This window comes from Felis catus, chromosome A1 (assembly GCF_018350175.1).
Source record: "Felis catus isolate Fca126 chromosome A1, F.catus_Fca126_mat1.0, whole genome shotgun sequence".
NCBI classification, from domain to species: Eukaryota; Metazoa; Chordata; class Mammalia; order Carnivora; family Felidae; genus Felis; species Felis catus.
Genome location: NC_058368.1, coordinates 109407996 through 109428323, shown reverse-complemented (window position 1 = coordinate 109428323; position 20328 = coordinate 109407996). Strand labels below are relative to the sequence as shown.

Genomic DNA, 20328 nt, shown 5'->3' with positions numbered 1-20328 from the left:
AAATGGTTTGTTGATAATGTATCACATTACCTGATAAGGTCCAATGTGATGTTCCTGTAAATTAGAAATGCATAGTTCAGTGCGATAAGCAAAATTCCATTGAACACCGTACATTAATGTAGTATTTCCATCGGTCCCTGCACATGCTTCTGCAGGTGTTGCTTCAGAGGATTTGTGTCTCTTTTTTTCACTGAATGAACCTGTACCTTCAGCATGCCCCAGAACAGATAATCCAGGGGCTCAGGCCTGGCAAACATACAGCCCACTTGGCCCTGGCCTGTCTAGTCCTATTTTAGAAGTTTTCATTGACTCAATCCCTTACATTCTGGTTGGTAGGGTAAAGTGTCAGGCTCTTGCAGCTACTTCAGGTGACCTTCCTCTGGCCTAAAAAGGTGGGCATTGATCTCTTAACATGTCAAACGTGGCAAACCTTGGCTTGTTTATAGACCTTATGGCCACTCTGTGGCCATACCTGCTACATAATGTAAAGTGTTTGCATTCAGTCTTTTAGGAAAGCATTCATATTTTCTTTTTCTCTTCTCCAAACAGAAAGCGTTCTGCAAAGCCTGAAACTGTGATTGACTCTTTACTTCAGTAAACATTACAGACTTAAAGTCACAATAAAAATTAATGATATTCTCATGCCTAGACAAAATCTTTAATTAAAACACTGAAGACTGTTGTGTAATTTCAGATTATGGAAGCTGTAAATCATGGAGTAAGACTGGAACTAATATTTTGCCTAGTAAGTCTTAGTCAGTATATATATTAATGTCATATTAAAATTGTACAACTGGTAATTGTTCAGATTGTCATATTACACTCTATACTGTGCAGGGAACTTGGGGGAGCAGCTTACTATACTGAGAGAGTTGCAGTTTAATGTATACATAAATCTGCTAGTGATTTATTCAACTACTGTATAATTAGGTAACTGGATAGGCAAAATAGAAAAAAATATATATGTCCTGTTTTGCACACAGAAAGTAGCAGATCTCATCATTCTATGTTGTGCTGTCATATGTGAATGTATGGGCTGCATATCTAAGAAATTATTTGATCTTAACACCCACCTGGCCTATTTAAAAATGTTCTAATTTTTATACTAACATTCATTGCATTTTAAGTATGAGACAACTTACGTTATTGATCTTTGGAAAATTTTATAATTCAGCAGCCAAACTTTAGAAGTATACATGTTTAAAATGCAAAAGTTGGAAACACGTTTCTTTAGGACCTCTCGACCTTTTTCTGCCACTTGGACTTCAAGTGAAATACACTTTTTCGGTTCTGGTTTCATGTTCTCTCGAAGCATTGAGTTTGTACATAGATATAAAAGTCACAGTTGCAGAAAATTAAGAAGCTAAATACTGGTCACTAACCTTTGCCCATATATGTATATTTTCTAAAATTCACTTTGAGTGTGACTAATGGATGCTTTTCTGCATCTCAGTTCTAAATTGTGATAGGAATTGCTCTGTATCTCCCAATTGAGAAAGGTCTCCATTTTCCACAAAATGCAATCAAAGCAAGAAATATGTGTATCTTTTAATTCTTAGACTTTAAAACATTTGTTTTGCTTTTATTCATATTTTATAAAAAGAAAACATTCTTCCCTGAATTTATTTTATTGACAAATCCCAGTTACACCATATTCCTTTAAAAATAAAAAAAAATCATTTTTATAGTAAAATAAGTTGTAATAGTTAGAATTGTTCTCATGGTGATTGCTTACAAAATTTTAATTTTTTCATAAGTTATGCTACTCCTAAGCCACTTAATGTATCTTTTATGAATTTTAAAATTATATGATCAGCCCTAAAGTCCATTGGTTGCAAGTTTGAGACTTCATAAATTAGTATTTATTAAGTGAACAGTATTTTAGTAAGTTTGGTTAAATATTGGTTTGTAGTTACCAAGCTGCCTATAGACTGGGGGTGAGTGTAGGTGGCATGATTGTGAGGTGGTGGTAAAAATGCGTCTCTAAGTTTAAAGTTCATTCCAAAGGTGGTGTACCAGATGTCCTGTGTATGGTGAATATTTTCTAGGTAATAAGAATTGCATTTACCTGGCAGCATTTTCCTTGTAATGTGTAAGATAGTTAGAAGTTTTGACTTTACACTCTGTGGGGCATTGTTCAGGTACTGTGAAGACTAGAGGTGAATTTGTGTCTTGTAAAAGCTTTGTCTGTGCAGAATGTCTTGGCAGTTGTAGATGCACATTTAATGGTTAGCAAATGCTCCAGAGAAATCTTAATTTTGCCAGTAGAATAAAAAAGATGCATACTTCTTTCTAAAAATCCACACTTCTAGCCTTTAACCATCCAGTGAATAGGAAAGGAATAACTTCATTTTTTATTGTTTTTGAGTAGAGTTGACACACAGTGTTACATTAGTTTCAGGTGTGCAAAATAGTGATTCCGCTGCTGAGTTACACTGTGCTCATGGCAAGTGTAGCTCCCATCTTTCACCATAAGACGCTATTACAGGCTATTACAGTATCGTTCACTATATTCCCTTTGCTGTGGGGAAGGAACAACTTGTGCATTAAGCTTTAAAACAGAAAATTTAAGCCAGTGTGTTAGATTTATTTTTCTATTCCACTTCTGCTACAATAGCAAAAATCTGTAAAAAGTCAAAACATTGAGGAATTTACAAAACAGGCCATGTGAGCAGTTTTTTTTTTTTTTTTAACATTTACATCAGAAATTGATTATACCAGATGTACCTTAGATATTCATTTTATGAAATACCAAAATAAGATATTCGAGCCAGGCTTGAATATCCATATGAAAACATGGGATACTGACTTTAGAGCTGTTCATTTAGCTCTGATCATAGCAATTCTGTGGTTTCTTCACATGTACTGTGTCTTTGTCCATAAAATGAAATATTTTTAACTTCAGTGTTAATTTCATGAAAGGATATGGATGAAGATACTTGCTCATTATTTGAAATAGACAGTTTTAAGATGAGTGTCTCATATAAATAGGTTATTGAAAGGGTATTTTCTCTTTAATTTAAAAAAGTAATATTTATTTATTAAAAGGAGCCTTGGTAGAATGTTAATTGTTTGTGATACATTCTTTAATAAACCCTGTTTTAAAACCTCAATTATATATACTTATAATTAGGATATTAAAATATAATAGTACACCCCCTTTTTGTTTAGATTCTTGTAAAATATAAGATTAATCAAGGTATATGGGGGTGGCCTGCATCTGTGTTTTTATCTGGCAAGTAGAATCCATTTGACAAGGTATCTCATCTTTCTGGGAAAAGGGGACCTTTTTTTGCAGCAAGAAATTTAAGATTATTTTGGGGGAGGGAGGTGATTCTACTTGATCTGTAACATATTTTTAAAATTATGATTATGGTTTTTGGGTTGTAGCTGTCATTTTTAGTCTTCTAAAAATATCTTTCCCCTTAACTCTTCTATAAAGGGAGGTCCCTCTCTTTCTTACAGGGCTGTGAATTAAGGAATGGGTAGAGTTTACATTTAAGCATGCCAGTGTCTGCCCAGTTTCTTAATGTATACATTTGTTTTCCTTTTTAATTATTTTTTGTTTTTAAAATGCTAGAAGAAAACCTAGATCTTCCTAGTGCCTTTGAACTTATACTGTAGTTTGATTAATTTTAAATCATTAATAACTTCAGTAGCATTACTACAATACTGTATACTGGCCAAAATTGCAAATCTTCCAATGAGTTTGTTGCATTAATTTCAAAAGCCACACTTTCATTGTATTTTATGTATAAATTGTATTTGTTCAAGTTGTATATATTGATATTGTATGTATACATGCAGCATGGTTAAGTTAGAAATAAAAATCTTTACCTAACACTGATAGTGGTGGTCTGCTTTTTACCCTGAACTCTCTTTGTGGGTCTTTATACTTGGCATCTCAATTTTATATGGTTTAGAGAGGCCTGTGTCATTTCACACCCCAATTTTTTTTTTAATGTTTGTTTATTTGGAGACAAAGATTTGCGTGACTGGGGTAGGGGCAGAGAGAGAGAGAGAGAGAGAGAGAGAGAGAGAGAGAGAGCGCGAGAGAGCAAGAGAGAGAGAATCCCAAGCAGGCTCTGTGCTGTCATCAGAGCCCAATGTGGGGCTCTATCGTGAGATCATGATCTGAGCCGAAATCACTAGTCAGAAGCTTAACTGACTGAGCCACCCAAGCATCCTTCACACCCAAAACTTTTTGTTATTAATTTTTTAAATGTGTATTTATTTATTTACAAATTTTTAGTGTTTATTTAAAATTTTTTTTTCAATGTTTATTTATTTTTGGAAGAGAGAGAGTGTGAGCAGGGTAGAGGCAGAGAGAGAGGGAGACACAGAATCCTAAGCAGTGTCCAGGCTCTGAGCTGTCAGCACAGAGCCTGACGTGGGGCTCAAACCCACAAACTGTGAGATCATGACCTGAGCCAAAGTTGGACACTCAACCAACTGAGCCACCCACATGTCCCAAATGTTTATTTTTAAGAGAGAGAGCACGAGCTGGGGGGTATGGTGGGGGGAGAGCAGAGAGAGAAGGAGACACAGAATCTGAAGCAGGCTCCAGGCTCTGAGCTGTCAGCACAGAGAGAGCCCAGTATGGGGCTTGAACCCACAAACTGTGAGATCGTGACCTGAGCCAAACTCAGGTGCTTAACCGACTGAGCCACCTAGGCGCCCCCACACCCAAAGCTTTTAATGTTGTGAGCCTTTAAACAGAAATCATCCTGAAACAGAAACCTGGGAGAGAACTTTTAAAATGTTTCTTCTAATTGATAAAATTTATTTTCACCAAAAATATTTTTATCCAAATTTTGTTACCCTTCCACTAGGTATTTGAGAACAGAAACTTAAGCATGTATGAAAAATGTATGTCACTAAAAGGTAAAAGGAGACATTTCTTAGTGGTAAGATACCATGATTTCTTTCAAAAACTTTTAATGAGCTTAATATATCTGTAAAACAAAACTTTGCTTGGATTATTATTAATCGTGTGTTCTTTTAACAAACACTTGTTGATTACCAGGCACCGTGCTGAGCTGCCTTGGAAAATTCACGGCAGGCAGGTGCTGAGAGGTTTGGATTTGTCAGCCAGTCTCAGAGGACTTGATGTGCTTTTACATAGGAAAGGAGAGTCCTCTGGGCCTTTCAGTCTCGTTCTCTTTTCCCAGCTGCTAACTTAGCTCCCACTCCTTCACTGTGTAGAATGTGAGAAGAAGATTAAAGGCCCGCTATGGCCCAAGCAAGGTAATAAATAGTGCCGCCTTCGCATCTGCCCATCCTCCCCAGTTGAGTTTCCGAGCGTGATACTCCGACCAAGCGATACCACTAACCCACTAATGCGTTCCCTCACGAAACCTGTTACTGCCTGTGTTGTCAGGATGCTGCTGAGGACGTTGTCCTCTTGAAGACCTTGAGAAATCTCTTTTAAAACCAAGTACATAAACAAAACAAAAAATAGAGCCAAGGACCAGCCTAGGGGACCATAGTTACCCTGTGCCTGCGGGAATAGTTCACAGAGTTCGGAAGCCACAGCCTAAGCCTACACGGAGCTGGAGGAGCCTCTGAGCACATTTGTTACAACAGGAGCTGAGTGTCTCATTCTTAGGCTGTTTCATTTGCAAAGCAAATCAGGTCTTCAGTCCTCCTTCGGAAGTTGAACAAATGTGTGGGAAAATGATTATGAAGAGGCTACTTCAAAAAGAACCTGTTTCCTCTCAGCATTTATCTTGGGCTTCCTGTGACCCAATCTTCAAGTTACTTTTATCAACGTTATCAGAACATCACTTTGTCTTACCCAAACACGTTTATGGCTCTGACTAAAGAATATGACAGATCACACATTCTTCCACACCTGCTCCCCTCCCCCTCCCCTTTTCAGAGGGCTGGGGAAATTTTAGGTTTTAATCAAAGGCTTTATTTCTCCAGTGGTACAAAGGAATTTAACTGGGACTTTACAACTGAATAAAATATTTCTCGGAGTTGATACGAATCTCAGTGAGAGGATATTGCCTAACCCAACCTAAAAGCACCAGAGTCATTACAGAAATATTATGTTGGCCTTGATTTCTACTCCATCATGAATTGTGCCACTGCGTCACTGGTGTCTTCTCTATTTACTGTGTGCCTACGCTCTTCTGCTCAGAAGGTCTTTGCGATGCTCACAGCCTCCCTCCGGAGGGACAGGTGACCATGGAAATGAGAACAAGCGTGCGGCACATTGAGGGCTGTAGTTACGGGGCGTGACTGGTGAGTTGCCAGGCTCCGTGTTCTTCCCTGGCAACCAGGATGGTGCCTGGCACCAAATGGTCAGAAAAGGCATCTTCTCAGGGACAGTGCTGTTTGAGATGTTGTAACAAGTAGGGAGAGGCATCCGGGGCAGCAGGAGTAACATATGGGTCTGGATGCCACGTGCCCCAGTAGGATGTTTGATACAGAAGGCAAAAAGCATGGGGACAGATGAGCCTGAAAAGGAAAGCGATAGGCCAGGACCCTCTTGTGAAGGAGTTTTCTGTAAGAAATATGAAGCCGCATGGGAATTTAAAGTGGGTCACTCATATCATTTGTGTTTTAGAGGAACAACTTCTGGAAAGACTGTGAAGGATTAGATAGACGGGAGCTGGGAGAGCAGATGGTGCGCACACCCGGGCCCTGGGGGCTGACCTGGTTCTGAGCCAGAGGAGCCAAGCCCTCTGTCTTCTCTGCGAGCTCCCTGGTTCTCTTTACTCACGTCACCTGGCAGGTACCCAGGCCTGCAGCCAGCACGCACAAAAGTAAATGAATGATTGTGTTTGGCTTAACACTGGCTAATAGGAGACGGTGGAGAGCCTGAAGGTGCACCTAAGAGGAAGTTGACAGGAAGGATGGATCCCAAGAGCCGCACTGTGGAGAGCTGAGGAGAAGATGTCCAGGGGCTCAGGGCAAACCCAGTTCGGGAAACGCTGGGCCTGACAGCTAACTAGATTTTGGTTCTCGACTTGAGCTTATAAATTGAACCAAGAAATCAGCTCTGGGACCAAAGTCCTTGCTCTCAGTGGAAGCTGGCGGGAATGGAGAGGCTAACATTGCGTACTGATTGAGCCCTACCCCATGAGAAAGCCATGCAGCCCGCTGTGTGCTGAAATTCCCTGTTCTCAGATGATTTGGGCACCCTGAGAGCCCCCTCCCCCCCCAAGATGACCTGTGGAGGAGGGGGGAGAAGGATAGAGCAGGCTCACCGGCATGGATAAGCCAGTAAGGAACAAGGAAGCCCCTGGTGCATTTCTAACCGTGGCTGGTCCAAGGATGTGTCAATAAAAGTCCTTCCACCATAGATTGGAGTGAAACATCTTTTCTTTCGTTCATTTATTCAATAGGTATTTCTTACCTACTAATGTCAGTTAGAGATATAATATATACGTAGGCAACAGGTGGAGGTGGTTGCTGGCAAGGAGAGGTTCAGACTTTGTCGTCAGTGTTGCACAGTCCATGCAGGCAGGCACGTCCCCTCAAGCCTGGGCTGTGGCAAAGTTTCTAAATGAATGTGTTCAAATGACAGCCATCTCACCTTTCACTTCATCCTCATTTCTTCACTCCTTCTTCTTATGTGTGTCCTCCTCGGTTCATGTTCTCTTGCCCTCCTGGTAAATTCAACGGGTGATTGTTGGGCGTTTCTGTCCAGAGCCCGGAACCACCCGTCTGGAAGCAAATAAAAATGTTGGTTGCCTCTTAACCATTGAAACTCGGCTTCTGACAGACGTGCCCGGAGTCTGCCTGTCCTTCCTATGGCCCCGTCTAAGTCTTTGTTCCCAACAACCTTTCCTTTTACCGTCCTGGCCTCATACACAAATACAACCCACAACTCATATCCTGTGGCAGACTACAGCTCACATTAACCATTGAATGCAAATGAGTCTCAATCAAAGAAGAAAGGAAACTAAAGTTTTCAGTGTGGCCTTAGAAGGCTCCATGACTCTCTTAGTTACTTGTTGCCCTTGACATGCTGGTATTTTATGTGGGCAGGGTGAAACTGGCTGTGGTCAGGGTGAGACTTCAAGCTTTTGATTTGTTCCCTTATTTTGAAAGGGTTAAAAAGATGTTACATGTTTGGGTATAATTTTAGTACTAGTATTAATTTTTGTCACATACGTGTAAGCGAGGATGAAACGAGAGTGCTCATTCACTGCTACTAGATGCAGTTTCTTGCATGTCTTCAAAAGGCAAGTTTCAACAACTTGCCACTGCTTTTGTTTGTCTTCCCTTTTAAATTTTTTTTTTTTTTAATTCTGGTGTTTATTTATCTATTTAGAGAGAGAAAGAGAGAGCCTGAGCACGGACGGAGGGGGAGAGAAAATCCCAGGCAGGTTCTGCACTGTCAGCGCAGAGCCTGATGTAGGGCTTGAACTCGCAAACTGTGAGATCATGACCTCAGACAAAATTGAGTCAGATGCTCAACTGACTGAGCCGCCCAAGCGCCCTTTCCCTTTTAACATTTTAAAAAGTAACTGTTGTGTTAAGATGTATACTCATATGCTAGATGTATACTCATATACTATAAAGTTCATCTTTTTAAAGTATACACTTCAGTGGTTTTTAGAATTTTATTTTATTTTTTTATTATTTAAAAAAAGTTTTTTTTTTTTTTAACGTGTATTCATTTTTGAGACAGAGAGAGACAGGGCATGAATGGGGGAAGGTCAGAGAGAGAGAGGGAGACACAGAATCTGAAGCAGGCTCCAGGCTCTGAGCTGTCAGCACAGAGCCCGACGTGGGGCTCGAACTCACGGACCGCGAGATCATGACCTGAGCCGAAGCTGGACGCCCAACCGACTGAGTCACCCAGGCGCCCCCGTATTTAGTATTTTAGTATTCACAGTTATGCAACTGTCGTCATCACTGTCCGAGAACATTTTCATCTCTCCTAAGAGAAGCCTGTGTCCATTAGCACTCACTCCATCTTCTTCCATCCCCTAGCCCCTGGAAATCAGTCTTCTGCTTTTTGCCTCTGTGGATTTGCCTCTTACCCGACTAAGCTACCCAGGTATCCCACTAGTGATTTGCCTCTTCTGGACGTTTTATATAAATGGAATCATAACCTATGTAGCCTTTTGTGTCTGGCTCCTTTGACTCAGCCTAGTGTTTGCAAGCTTTTTGCATATTGTAGCATGTATCGGTACCTCATTTCTTTGTAGTGCCAAATAATATTTTGTTGCATAGGTATACCACACTTTATTCTCTCCTCGGTTGTTATTTGGGTTATTTCTGTTTTCTTGCTATTGTGAAGAATGTTGTTATGGACGTGGGTGTAGAGGTTTTTGTGTGGACATAAGCTTTCACTTCTCTCGGGTAGACAGATAGCTAGGATTAAAATTGCTGGGGCATATAGGAACTGCGTGTAACCTTTTGAGAAACTGTCACACTATTTTCCAAAGTGGCTGCACCTTGTCCCACTCACACTGGCAATATATGAGGGTTCTGACTCTTCTGCGTCTTCACCAGCATTTGTCTTTGTCATTTTTAGTTCTTTAATTTTAAAAAATACTTATTGGGGTGTCTGGGTGGCTCAGTGGGTTAAGCATCCTACTTTGGCTCAGTTCCTGATATCATGGTTTGTGGGTTCAAGCCTCACAATGGGCTCCCTGCTGACTGTGCAGAGCCTGCTTGGGATTCTCTGCCTCTCCTCTGTCTCTGCCTCTTCAGTGTGCATGCGCTCGCTCGCTCTCTCTCTCTCTCTCTCTCTCTCTCTCTCTCTCTCCGAAAATAAGTAAGTAAGTTTGGGAAGATCAATAAAATTAAAAAATAAAAAAAAACATTTTATCATTTATGTATGCACATGGCCACGGCCTTAACATGGAAAGCCAGCAGTCTTGTGTCTTGCTTTCCCTGATCCTTACTCCAAGTCCCATTGCCAGCAAACCACCTTCCTTTTTCAGTTTTTAGTTTTTATGGTGGCTACTAGCATAATTCCAAAGATTTCTCAGTTCACTCACTATGGGCTTTTGTTCACTTTTTATTACAAAAACTTACAAACATGCATGAGGGCAGAGTAGTACAGTTACCTCTCCTGTTCCCACCTCCAGCCACACCAGTCTTCAGCTTATGACCCCTCTTGCCAACTCTTTTTTAATTTTCCAACATTAGATATTGTGTGTTGATTTCCCTCTTGAAAAGTAAGGGTTTACCCCATTTATACTGCCCCTTCCAAATTTTTTATAAATTTTTTAAAATGTTTATTTTTTTGAGAGAGAGAGAGAGCGAGCAGGGGAGGGGCAGAGAGGGAGACACAGAATCCAAAGTAGGCTCCAGGCTCTGAGCTGTCAGCACAGAGCGCAAAGTGGGGCTCGAACCCACAAACTGTGAGATTATGACCTCAGCCAAAGCTGGACGCTTAACCGACTGAGCCACCCAGGTGCCCTCCCCCCCCAGTTTTTTATAGTAAATTATTTTTAGATCTTATGTTACCTTTGCAATTTTGAATACTTAAATCTCTTGTTTTTGTTCCATCCTCCTCAGTGCTGTTCCACTGATCCCTTCCACCGGTAAGCTGGGGGAGCCTCACCTGTCTTTCCTTCTGCTTTTACCTCTCAACCATTTTCAGCTGTACCTCTTACATTGTCAGGTTGATAGCATTCACGGCCCGTTGTATAATTACAATTAAGTTGTCTGTGCTTTGTCTATTGGTTGGTCCTAAGATTTGAAAGTCTTACATCGTCAAGGGAATTGACATTATCAGGGCTTTAGATATCGTTCACTGCAGATCCACGTGTTGTGCTGGACTTCATCCCTGCCCCTGCCCATAGACTCAGGGCGACAGCCTTGTGCCACTGGGAGATGAACGTTCTAAGCGTCCAGTTAACACCTTTCAATTCACAATTAGTTGCTAGTTAGTAAGACTCAGGGACCCACACTCTACAAGCTCTCTTACTTCTCATTTACATCTTGTGTGGCCTTCTATTCTTTAATCCTTTTGTGCATTGAGTCTCCATCTGGAGAGGAAAACAGTGTTTCCACTTTTACACCCACACCAATTTTAGACTCTTGGTAAATTACAATGGTTTCCCCAAAAGTTGTCAAGTAAATACAGCTGATGCCATTGAAGGGACACCGTACTGTCGGGTTCTACATATACTTTATTTTATAATGAATTATAAATATATAAATATTTTTAAAATAAAGTAATTAAAAAACTCATAAATTAAGATATTCAGCTTCAGTGCTTTGAGTATTTCTTTTGCATGATCGCTTTTAGCCTTTCCAAGAAGTCTTTCAGTGTACACTTCTTGACTTCATTCACAGAACAGGTCTGCAAAAGAAACATTTCATTAGCTTGTAATTTCATTAGCTAAGTAATTGAGTCTGTCTTTCCTGCCTGTCTACTGAGTCAAGCCTGCTGTGGCCCTTGCTACCCAAGCAATTATTTCTGACCAGGGCCTCCTCACTCCTCCAGTCTAGTTTCGTTGGCAGTCCCTCTCTGCCACCAGGCCTCTTCTGTGCATGCTAATAAACTCCTAGAAATGGTTACCTTCACTGTCAGCCTCTGAGGGGTGCCACAGACCCTGCGGGAGGTGGGGGGGAGAGTGTCACCACTCCATGCTGCTTTGGGGCTTAACGTGAGGTGGAGCCTCAGACCTGCCTGCAGCCATCCTGGGCCTTCCGCATGGCCAGCTGGTCTGCTGAGACAGAGAGTCGTTCCGTTCTCTCTCCTGCCCGTGAACAGCACCCCTCCAGCTTGGCAGCACCACGGGTGGAAAGGATCCCAGGCCACTGCTTCAGTTTGGGGCTCAGCTCTGCTCTGCCACTTTATTAATTAGGTTGCTTAGGACACACTACTTCATTTATAAAAGCGTCGGTGTTTTCCCTTATAAAAGGGGGACAGTTGTGCCTATTCCATGAGATAATTAAGAGGATGAAAAGAGGGAATGAGCGTAGTGGCAGCACCCTATTCCGTTACCTTACTTTACAAATGAGGGGGGCAGGCGCAGTAAGGGGGTGAATGTCCCCAATTCCTGCACTTGGCCCTAGATAACATCTACTCTTGGCTCTTCCTCTTTTGCACACCGTCGATTCTCCCCGCTCCCCTGGATCATGCCTTCTGGAGTGTTAACCTGCTGCATATATGCCCCACCTCAAAAGAATTTCCCTGAATCCACACCTGTCCTTCAGCTCTTGTTCCGCTTCTAGGCAGCCTAATAGAAAAACACCTCAGAAGAGTTTTCTGTCCTCACTTCCCCTTGCTTTCCACTCCTCCCCACTACCATTCTCTGTGGAACCTGCTCTAATCAAGCTTTCAGTGCTGAATCTCCATAGATATCGGCATCCCCCCTGTCCTCTGTCAGGCCAGATCCACTGGCCATTCTCCTCTTCATCTGGCTTGACCTTCTGGTACATTTGACACATTTGATGCCTCCTTCCTTATTAAAAGAGTCTGTTCACTTGCTGTCTGGGACACCACCCAATCTTTGATTTCACTCTTGCTTCACTGGCTACTTCTCAGCTCTCCTGCCGACCTCTTCTTCCTGACCTCTGTATGTGATAGTGCTTCTGGGCTCAGTCCAACAATCTCAACATCTCCACTTGTCTATCCAGGAGGCACCTCACACTTAGTATTTATAAATTGAACTCCCGATCCTTCACTCAGCCCCCATCCCTGCCGCACCCAGTCCTCAAAATCTGTAAACAACACCAACCATCTCCCAAAGGGCTCAGGCCAGGAACCAAGAGGCCACCTTCTACTCATTCCCTCACCCATGATGATGGTTCTCCTGGCTCTGTTTTCAGCTATATTCCAAAGCTCACAGCCTGTATCGCTCTCACCTGCAAAACTGCTGTTCCCTCCAACCTGGATTAGTGGGATGGCCACCTGGTGGGCCAGCGTGCTTCCTTGCTTAGTCTCATTCAGTTTATTCACCACACAACAACCAGAGTGATCATTTTAAATCACATAAATTAGACTGGAGTCTCTGCTCAAAACCCTGTGGATATATCCTCCCATGCTTGGGGTAGATAATGCAAAGACCATGTGTGATCTATTAAAATCCCCCTTGCTCAATCTGATCCAATCACACTGGCTTTCCTGCTAATCTTCGAACATGTGAACCTCATTTCTACCTCAGGACCTTTGCACAAGAATTTCCTCTGCCTGGAATGTTCTTTCCCCAGTTAGTCATGTGGCCTGCTCCCTCACATAATTTAAATATTTGTTCAGATGATGTCATCAATTGTTAAATCAACCCTCTTTCTCATGACCCTTCTATTCTTTATTCTTACAGGTTTTTTCATAGCACATATCACTACTGGACATAGTATTACATGTTAGTTTGCTTTCCTGACTCACTCACTAGAACATTCTGTGAGAGCAGGCACTGTTTCCCCAGTGCCTAGAGCAGCCCCTTGCACTCACAGAGCCTCAACAAATACTTGCTGAATGAATGAATGGGTTGATTAAGCAAGGTTACTACAACTCTGAAGGAGGAACATTTAGACGTGAGGTTCCTGTCCATCAGGAGCCAAGCTATTGGGCATCAAGCAGCTCACCCTGTTTGCCATGCTGCTGAGGTTCCTGTCGAGTCCTTTGAGGAATTTGGTGGAGCAGTTGTGATGTGTATAGATCTGCCGGAGCACGGTTGTGGCTCTGCAGAAGATTTCCTTGTCACTTGTGTTCTAGAAAGAAAAATGCCACAGTTAGCCATGCGCTAGCTCTGTTTTGACCATGGGGGAGAGAGTTTTCCTTGTGATTGCTTCTTTCCAGGAGGACAAGTGGAGAAAGTGAGTTTGCTCAACTATGGATCAGGTACTCAAGGATTCCTTCCATGTGACTGAAGGCTGCCGGTCACAGTAAACATCCTCTCCCACTTACCTGCAAGTGCAGCAACCTTCTCTTTTCCCTCAGATGGTGTTGCTGAAAAGGTACCTGAGTAAAGTCACTCAGCTAAGTAGGTGACAGAGCAGGGATTTGAATGTAGAGCCATCTGTCTATAGCCCACGTCTGTTTCTCTCCACCACACGTGCTGTTCTGTAGGTGTCTGCTTGAGCTTGTAGTCAGATTCTGCTCTGTCTCGTTGCTATAAGGTTTTAAAGTCCAGGTTTCCCAGAGATCCTACATGCTTGTTGAATAAATGAGTGCCCATCCTGTGGCCTGGTGCTTTGGGTAGCATTCTCCACTTGGCCCTCCCCACAGGAGATGGCAGTGTGTGCAAAGCTTGGGGTCCATGTGAGGAGATCAGACATTAGCCCATACAGCTAGAGGGGTGTGCCAGGGTCGGGGCTAGGTGTGAGATCAGAGGAAACTTCTGGGAGAGGGTGCGCCTGAGCTGGGCTGTGGACACAGCTTCTGTAGAGGCCTTTGGTCTGGGATGTGCAGCATGAGAACCTTGGTGGGATGCAGTAGTCCTGATGTGTGTCTGATTATATGACTCTTCGTGGGGACATTCGGGCTTTAGAAGAGGGAGTGAGTGTCCAGTGGGGGAAACAGCTCTTTTGGGGAACCTGGGAGAGGGATTGTAACTCAGTCTGAATCAGGCCCAGTGTGTCCTCCCACTTTGCACTGAAGAACAAAAAGCACAGAGCGTGGAGAGTGGTCTCAGCTTGAACCTGATCCAGCTCAGATAAAGCTGTCTCTAGCCTCTTCGAGAACATGCTTTGTTGGTCCCTTGACACGCAAAGTGTGATCCATGAAATAGCAGCACGGGCATCGCCTGGGAGCTTGTTAGAAATGCAGAATCTCAAGCCTGCCCCCTAGACGCACTAGATCACAAGTTCCATTGACAAAATCTCCAGGGGATTTATATGACAAGTACTGTCTGGGCAGTTTTTTTTTTTTTTTAAGTTCCTGCATTTTTTTTTTTCTGATTATTAAGGTAATATATGTCTACTATAAAGGTGATATATATTCAGGAAAGATGAAATTCACTCATTACTCCACCAGCCAGAGAGAGGTAACTTTTGATGTTTTGATAAATACCTACAGTTTAAAAATTATTTTTTATTAAAAAAATTTTATTTTAATGTTTATTTTTGAGAGAGAGAGAGTGTGTGCACACATGCAAGCCAGCAGGGGTGGGGGGGCAAGGGGCGGTGCGGAGAGAGGGAGACAGAGGATCTGAAGTGGCCTCTGTGCTGACAGCAGAGAACCAGATGTGAGGCTTGAATTTGCAAACCATGAGATCATGACCTAAGCTGAAGTTGGACTCTTAACCAACTGAATCACCTAGGCGCCCCTAAATGTTTTTTGAAGTTTATTTGTATATTTTGAAAGAGACGGAGAGAGGGAGGGAGAGTGTAAGCGTGGAAGGGTCAGAGAAAGGGAGAGACAGAATGCCAAGCAGACTCCATGGCCAGTGCAAAGCCTGATGCAGGGCTCAAACCCACAAAGCATGAGATCATGACCTGAGCCTAAATCAAGAAATGGAGGCTTAACCAATTGAGCTACCCAGGCGCCCCTTTAAAAATACTTTTTTAAAAATGGGGGGGCGCCTGGGTGGCGCAGTCGGTTGAGCGTCCGACTTCAGCCAGGTCACAATCTCGCAGTCCGTGAGTTCGAGCCCCGCGTCGGGCTCTGGGCTGATGGCTCAGAGCCTGGAGCCTGTTTCCGATTCTGTGTCTCCCTCTCTCTCTGCCCCTCCCCCGTTCATGCTCTGTCTCTCTCTGTCCCAAAAATAAATAAACGTTGAAAAAAAAAATTTTTAAAAATGGAGATCAACTATTGATACTGTTTTGTAGCCTTTTCACACACTAGATAGTATAAACATTAAGTATTCACTAGTGTTTAAGACCATGGGGTTGAGAGCTGCATGGGAACCCGTGGCATCTTTGTACCGTAATTGGTTCATACCTGATCGTTGCAGTTTTTTGCTTCCGTAAAATAAAGTGGCAGTGAGTCATCTGTGTAAATCTTTATGTTCATCTCGTATTTCTTTAGGCTAAATTCTAGAAGTGTGTTTCATAATTTAGGGTTTTTTCCGGGAAGACCCAGACCGGGACGGAGGCATTAGAATCCCAGACTACAGAAGCTTCCCCTTTGCCCTGTGGGACTTTGTGGCCCATGGGCAAGGCCTTTGGGAGGACGCGGACTTAACGAACCAGACAGGAGCCCTCCTGGTCTCTCATTCTAGTTGGAAACTTGAAAGCAGTACCAGTATCTCTGGGCTCTGAGAGTCCAGAAACCTCCCGTAAATCTCCCTGTCTTTGGAGGCTTAGTGGGTGAGCCGAGGTGGTGAAGGCAAAGGGAAGGCAGACCCCAGCTGTGCTGCTGGAGAGAACAATGAGGTTCAGGAAGACCAAGAAGACAAGAGCCTCTTTGCTTATTTTTTCTTCAAAACGGAATGAAAACTTTTCTAAAACTTTGGCTTAGAGCCTAGAAATTAAGCTCCCTTGGGGTCCCTGGGTGACTCAGTCAGTTAAACGTCCGACTTCGGCTCAGGTCATGATATCATGATCTGTGAGTTCAAGCCCCGCATCAGGCTCTGTGCTGACAGCTCAGAGCCTGGAGCCTGCTTCAGATTCTGTGTCTCCCTCTCTCTCTGCCCCTCCCCTGTTTGTGCTCTTTCTTCTCTTGCTCTCTCTAAAACATAAACATTGAAAAATTTAAAAATTAAAAAAAAAACTTAAAAAAAAAGAAATTAAACCCTGTCAGTTTTGAGTATATGGCCTTATATATAATTGTCTCTGAACACATTCTTCAAAGGATGTTCTAAAGGTCACTAGGATAAAATAGGAATTGAAAAGAGTTTGAATCTCATGGAAAAACTTTAAAAGCACTAATTCTAAAGGAAGTTTTAGTTAAGACCTCAAAGTTTCAGTTGCACTGGTATCGCAGCTACAGGATGCTGTTCCCTGCTTCTCCAGCTTTTGCTTCCCCAGCGTGTCCTGCCTAGTGCAGGGGGCACGCTCGGACAGCCTGGTGGGCCTTGTAGTTTAGGACTGCTCAAGGAAAGGAGCTTCAACAGGGGGGCCTAGGCCTTTGCCGGAAACAAGCCTGACCCTCATGGGAGTAGAAGCAAATGGGAGAATACCTTCCAGGCTTTCTCCTGTGGCAGAGACTGTTAGATTTCTAACGTGGTCCTTGACTAGTTTCGTTGAGGGCCGTAAAAATCTAGTCCCCTTTGTGTTGTACTCATTATCTCCACTTCTGCCCAAATACTACTTGTCAAAAGTCTTTCACTTTTACTTAAAAAAGGGGGGGGGGGTGTCGAGGGCTGGCATAGAGTTCTCTGAGGAATCATGGACTTGAGCTTTCTTTGGAAAGCAGGAAATACCTCCAACTAATGGTCCACCTAAGAAATCCATCTTGGACCAGCCAGCTTGCTTGTTCTCCATTTTGATCTATCTCAGACCACCTTAATTTCATAGATACCTGGGTAGATCAGCACTTTCTTTCCAGCCACTGCCAACAGCAGGATCCCACCCAACTTGGAGATAATAGAATTCTTGATCCCCCAAAGAAAGGACACTAATACATGGGATTTGGGAAAGATGTCCTTCTTTGGCAACACAAAGAAAATAGCAGCCTTTCCTTATTCTGTAATATCTTAATGGATAAGAAAGCAGTGCTGTGTTTTTGAGGAAAAGAAAAGGGAACAATGAAGATGGTTAATGCCAGAGGGGTAGAAGCAGTTTGAGGAAGGCAGGTAGGAGTGAAGCAGGCCAACAGGGACTTTTTTAGCAGATGTCTACCCATGTGGTGAGGGGAGCATGTGGTAACTGGTGGAGAGGAAGGCCAAGAACGGCAGGACAGTGGCATGTCCTGGCCTGCGCCTCAGCAGGGGTGAGGGCAGGCCTGGCCTTCTAGAGATGACCTGGAGTGGAGTTGCCCCTGGGCATGAAGTCACAGAGGGTTAGATCATTTCTACCCCCTGGCCCCTCCTTAGAATTACTGCTCCTTTATAACCAGTTTTTGCCTTTAACCAAGAGTTACATCATTTTACAGTAACACGTTCCACTGACTCAAGAATTGGATATCAGCCAACTGTCAAAATCACTTTCATATCTTCCAGTGTGGAGACTGAGGCACAAAGAGATATGGAGACTGGCCAAAGGCCACATAGCTAGTTAATGGCAAAACTGTGGCTAAAACGACAGGCTGTGTCACTTCCAGACCCTTGGCACTTTGGGACCCAGCCCTTGGCTTTGATGGAGCCCCTTCAGCAGTGCACTGCCATCTGGAGAACCCAGAGCACAGCCCAGTGGACTCTTGGCTATTTCTATATATATAACATGTTAATAGATGTTATGTATGTATTATAGAATTCTACGTATGTATAAAATCTTCAAGTTCTTCCAACCTCCTTCCTGATGGACAGAGTCTGAAATGGGATGAGATTCTAAAGGACAAAATTGCATAATGTATACATAATATATTATATATATATTATTCCATAATAATACATTATGCATCAATATTATATATATGATTATAGTATTATATATTATTGTGTATCAGACTCCGGGACTAATCTTTAATGAAATGAGATAGTCCAGACAAAGCCTGAAGAACAGTTTTCCTCACCCAGAAGGATGGGTCTGTCCTCTGGCCCAGGTGCTGGGGTGTGGCCATGCCCAGCCTGCATGGCTGCACTCCTGGCCAACTGATCTCCTCTGGTCCACGTGGAAAGCAAGTGGTTAGGAGACCACTGGTAAATTGAAGCTTTGGGTTTTTCATTCTCAGTCTTGTGTTTCCATGAAAACAGGAACTGATGTGCACAAAGCTATTGACATGGCTGTAGTCATATGTTTGTCAGAGAAAATGCACTATCAGCTGTCAAATCTGTCTCCTCCCACTAAAGATAGAGGGGCGGGGGTGAGACGGCACAGGAGGCGGAAAGGCGAGATGCCCGAGCAGCCAAAGCCAGGGATGTGTGGGTCCCCGTGCAGCTGGGCCGTTCTGGACCAGGCTGGAAGGGGCTTGGCAGGACGGAGCAGCTGAGGGTCTCTGGACAGCCGCCCCGGGAGCCGGTGGGCTGTTAGGTGACCAGGCTGCGGAAAAGGAGGGGCTCTGGCGATACCTCCTCTGTTGCCATAGGAAGTCTCTTAGACAAAATGAAAGCTCCTTCAACCTGTAATCTCCATATCTCTTTTTGTGAGGGTATTTGGTTTTTCAGAAATGTATGGGCCGGAAAAACTCTCCCCTTCAACAGGCCTTTACTGAGTGCCTCCTATATCCCAGGTACTAGGCTGCAGTGTAGGAGGAAAAGAAAGAACTTTTCCTTGACCAGGATCTGATTTAAGATGACAAAATCCAAGCTTCCTATTACCCATCTTGTAAATCAAGTGAAACCAGAAACACCAAAACATGTTTGAGAGTAAAGATCAGAATTCTCATTCTTTAAAAACATCTAACAGCTTATAGTTAATTTGGGCCATTCACTTTCTGTGTAAAAGAAGTTTCTAAAAGTTCAAACAAGAAACACTTGGCCTTCCTTTCCCAAGTCACTAATCTGCCAAAGCAGACCCTGGGATAGCTCTTACCTTAGGGGCTGCCAAGACGTCCATGACGGTCAGCTCCATGCACGAGTCCTGGCCCCGACGGGAATGAGAGAGAGCAAGAGACAGAGTCACTTCCGACTGTATGGAGGGATCCTTGCTGGGCAGCTCTCCCTCCCTCCAACCAAGTAAATTTCCTACCATCCCTCAGGACCAAAAAGCTCCTGCAGAGAAATCTCTGCACAGCTCCCTGTCTGTCACCAACCCTCAACTTCTTTGGAAGTCCTGATGTTCTCATAGTCTAAGAAATACCCACGGCATCACCAGAACATCTGGAGAGATGGTGCCAGATATCTTACTCACGTTTCTCGCTGTGAGGATGTTCAACGTTTTGATGATCTCTTTCAACGTATTATTGAAGTTCTGGCCGTGGACGAAGGTGCTGGTAAATGCTAGTAAGCAGACCAGAGCTGGAATCAGTTGGGAGGTGAGATCCATTAATAGATCTCTATTTGCAGTGACAATCTGAGACAAATCCGTTTACTAAAAGAGAGTAACAATGCAATTCTGACGAAGATATCTCTATATATAGATTTAAAATTGCTGAAACTGAGGGAAAATGAGGGAAATTGGAAATTTTCATTACACCAGGTTGTCATTCGTTTGGGGCCAATCAGCACCTCTCTTCCAGGAGAAAAAATACCTCACAGAAACAGGTAAAATGTTCCTGTGAAATCATACCAATAGGAAAATGAAACCTTTTTTTAAAATTAACTACAAAGTATCAGCATAGGAAATTACACCATAATTTGTTCTTTAGATTAATCTTATCAGCTTGGGGTTGCTGCTGGCTTTTTGTTTGCACAGAAGGAAGAGGCCACAGGTGTCCGAATTTGTTTTAGTGCAGTCCTCCTGGGGAAAGATAGAGTAATA

General features: G+C 43.1%; 2 protein-coding genes across 7 annotated transcripts in view; one reads left to right on the top strand and one right to left on the bottom strand.

The window, feature by feature from the left end:
* KIF3A (kinesin family member 3A) overlaps positions 1-20328 on the top strand; it is a 109107-nt gene that overhangs the window by 44623 nt on the left and 44156 nt on the right. For 4 of the 6 annotated variants that reach the window (XM_011282050.4, XM_003980755.6, XM_003980756.6 and 1 more), the window contains one exon: positions 550-3841. The exons of 1 other annotated variant lie outside the window; for it this stretch is intronic. In XM_011282050.4, coding sequence (XP_011280352.1) covers positions 550-598 — 49 coding nt within the window. In that variant the 3' untranslated portion in view covers positions 599-3841. Of the gene's footprint in view, positions 1-549; positions 3842-20328 lie in introns of those variants that run through there. One more of the 6 variants, XM_045058754.1, reaches the window with a different exon arrangement.
* Positions 11094-19927, bottom strand: IL4 (interleukin 4). The gene is given in 4 exon segments (NM_001043339.1): positions 11094-11281; positions 13513-13638; positions 19441-19488; positions 19759-19927. Coding segments are annotated over 4 exon segments (402 nt in total). The 5' UTR covers positions 19894-19927; the 3' UTR covers positions 11094-11188.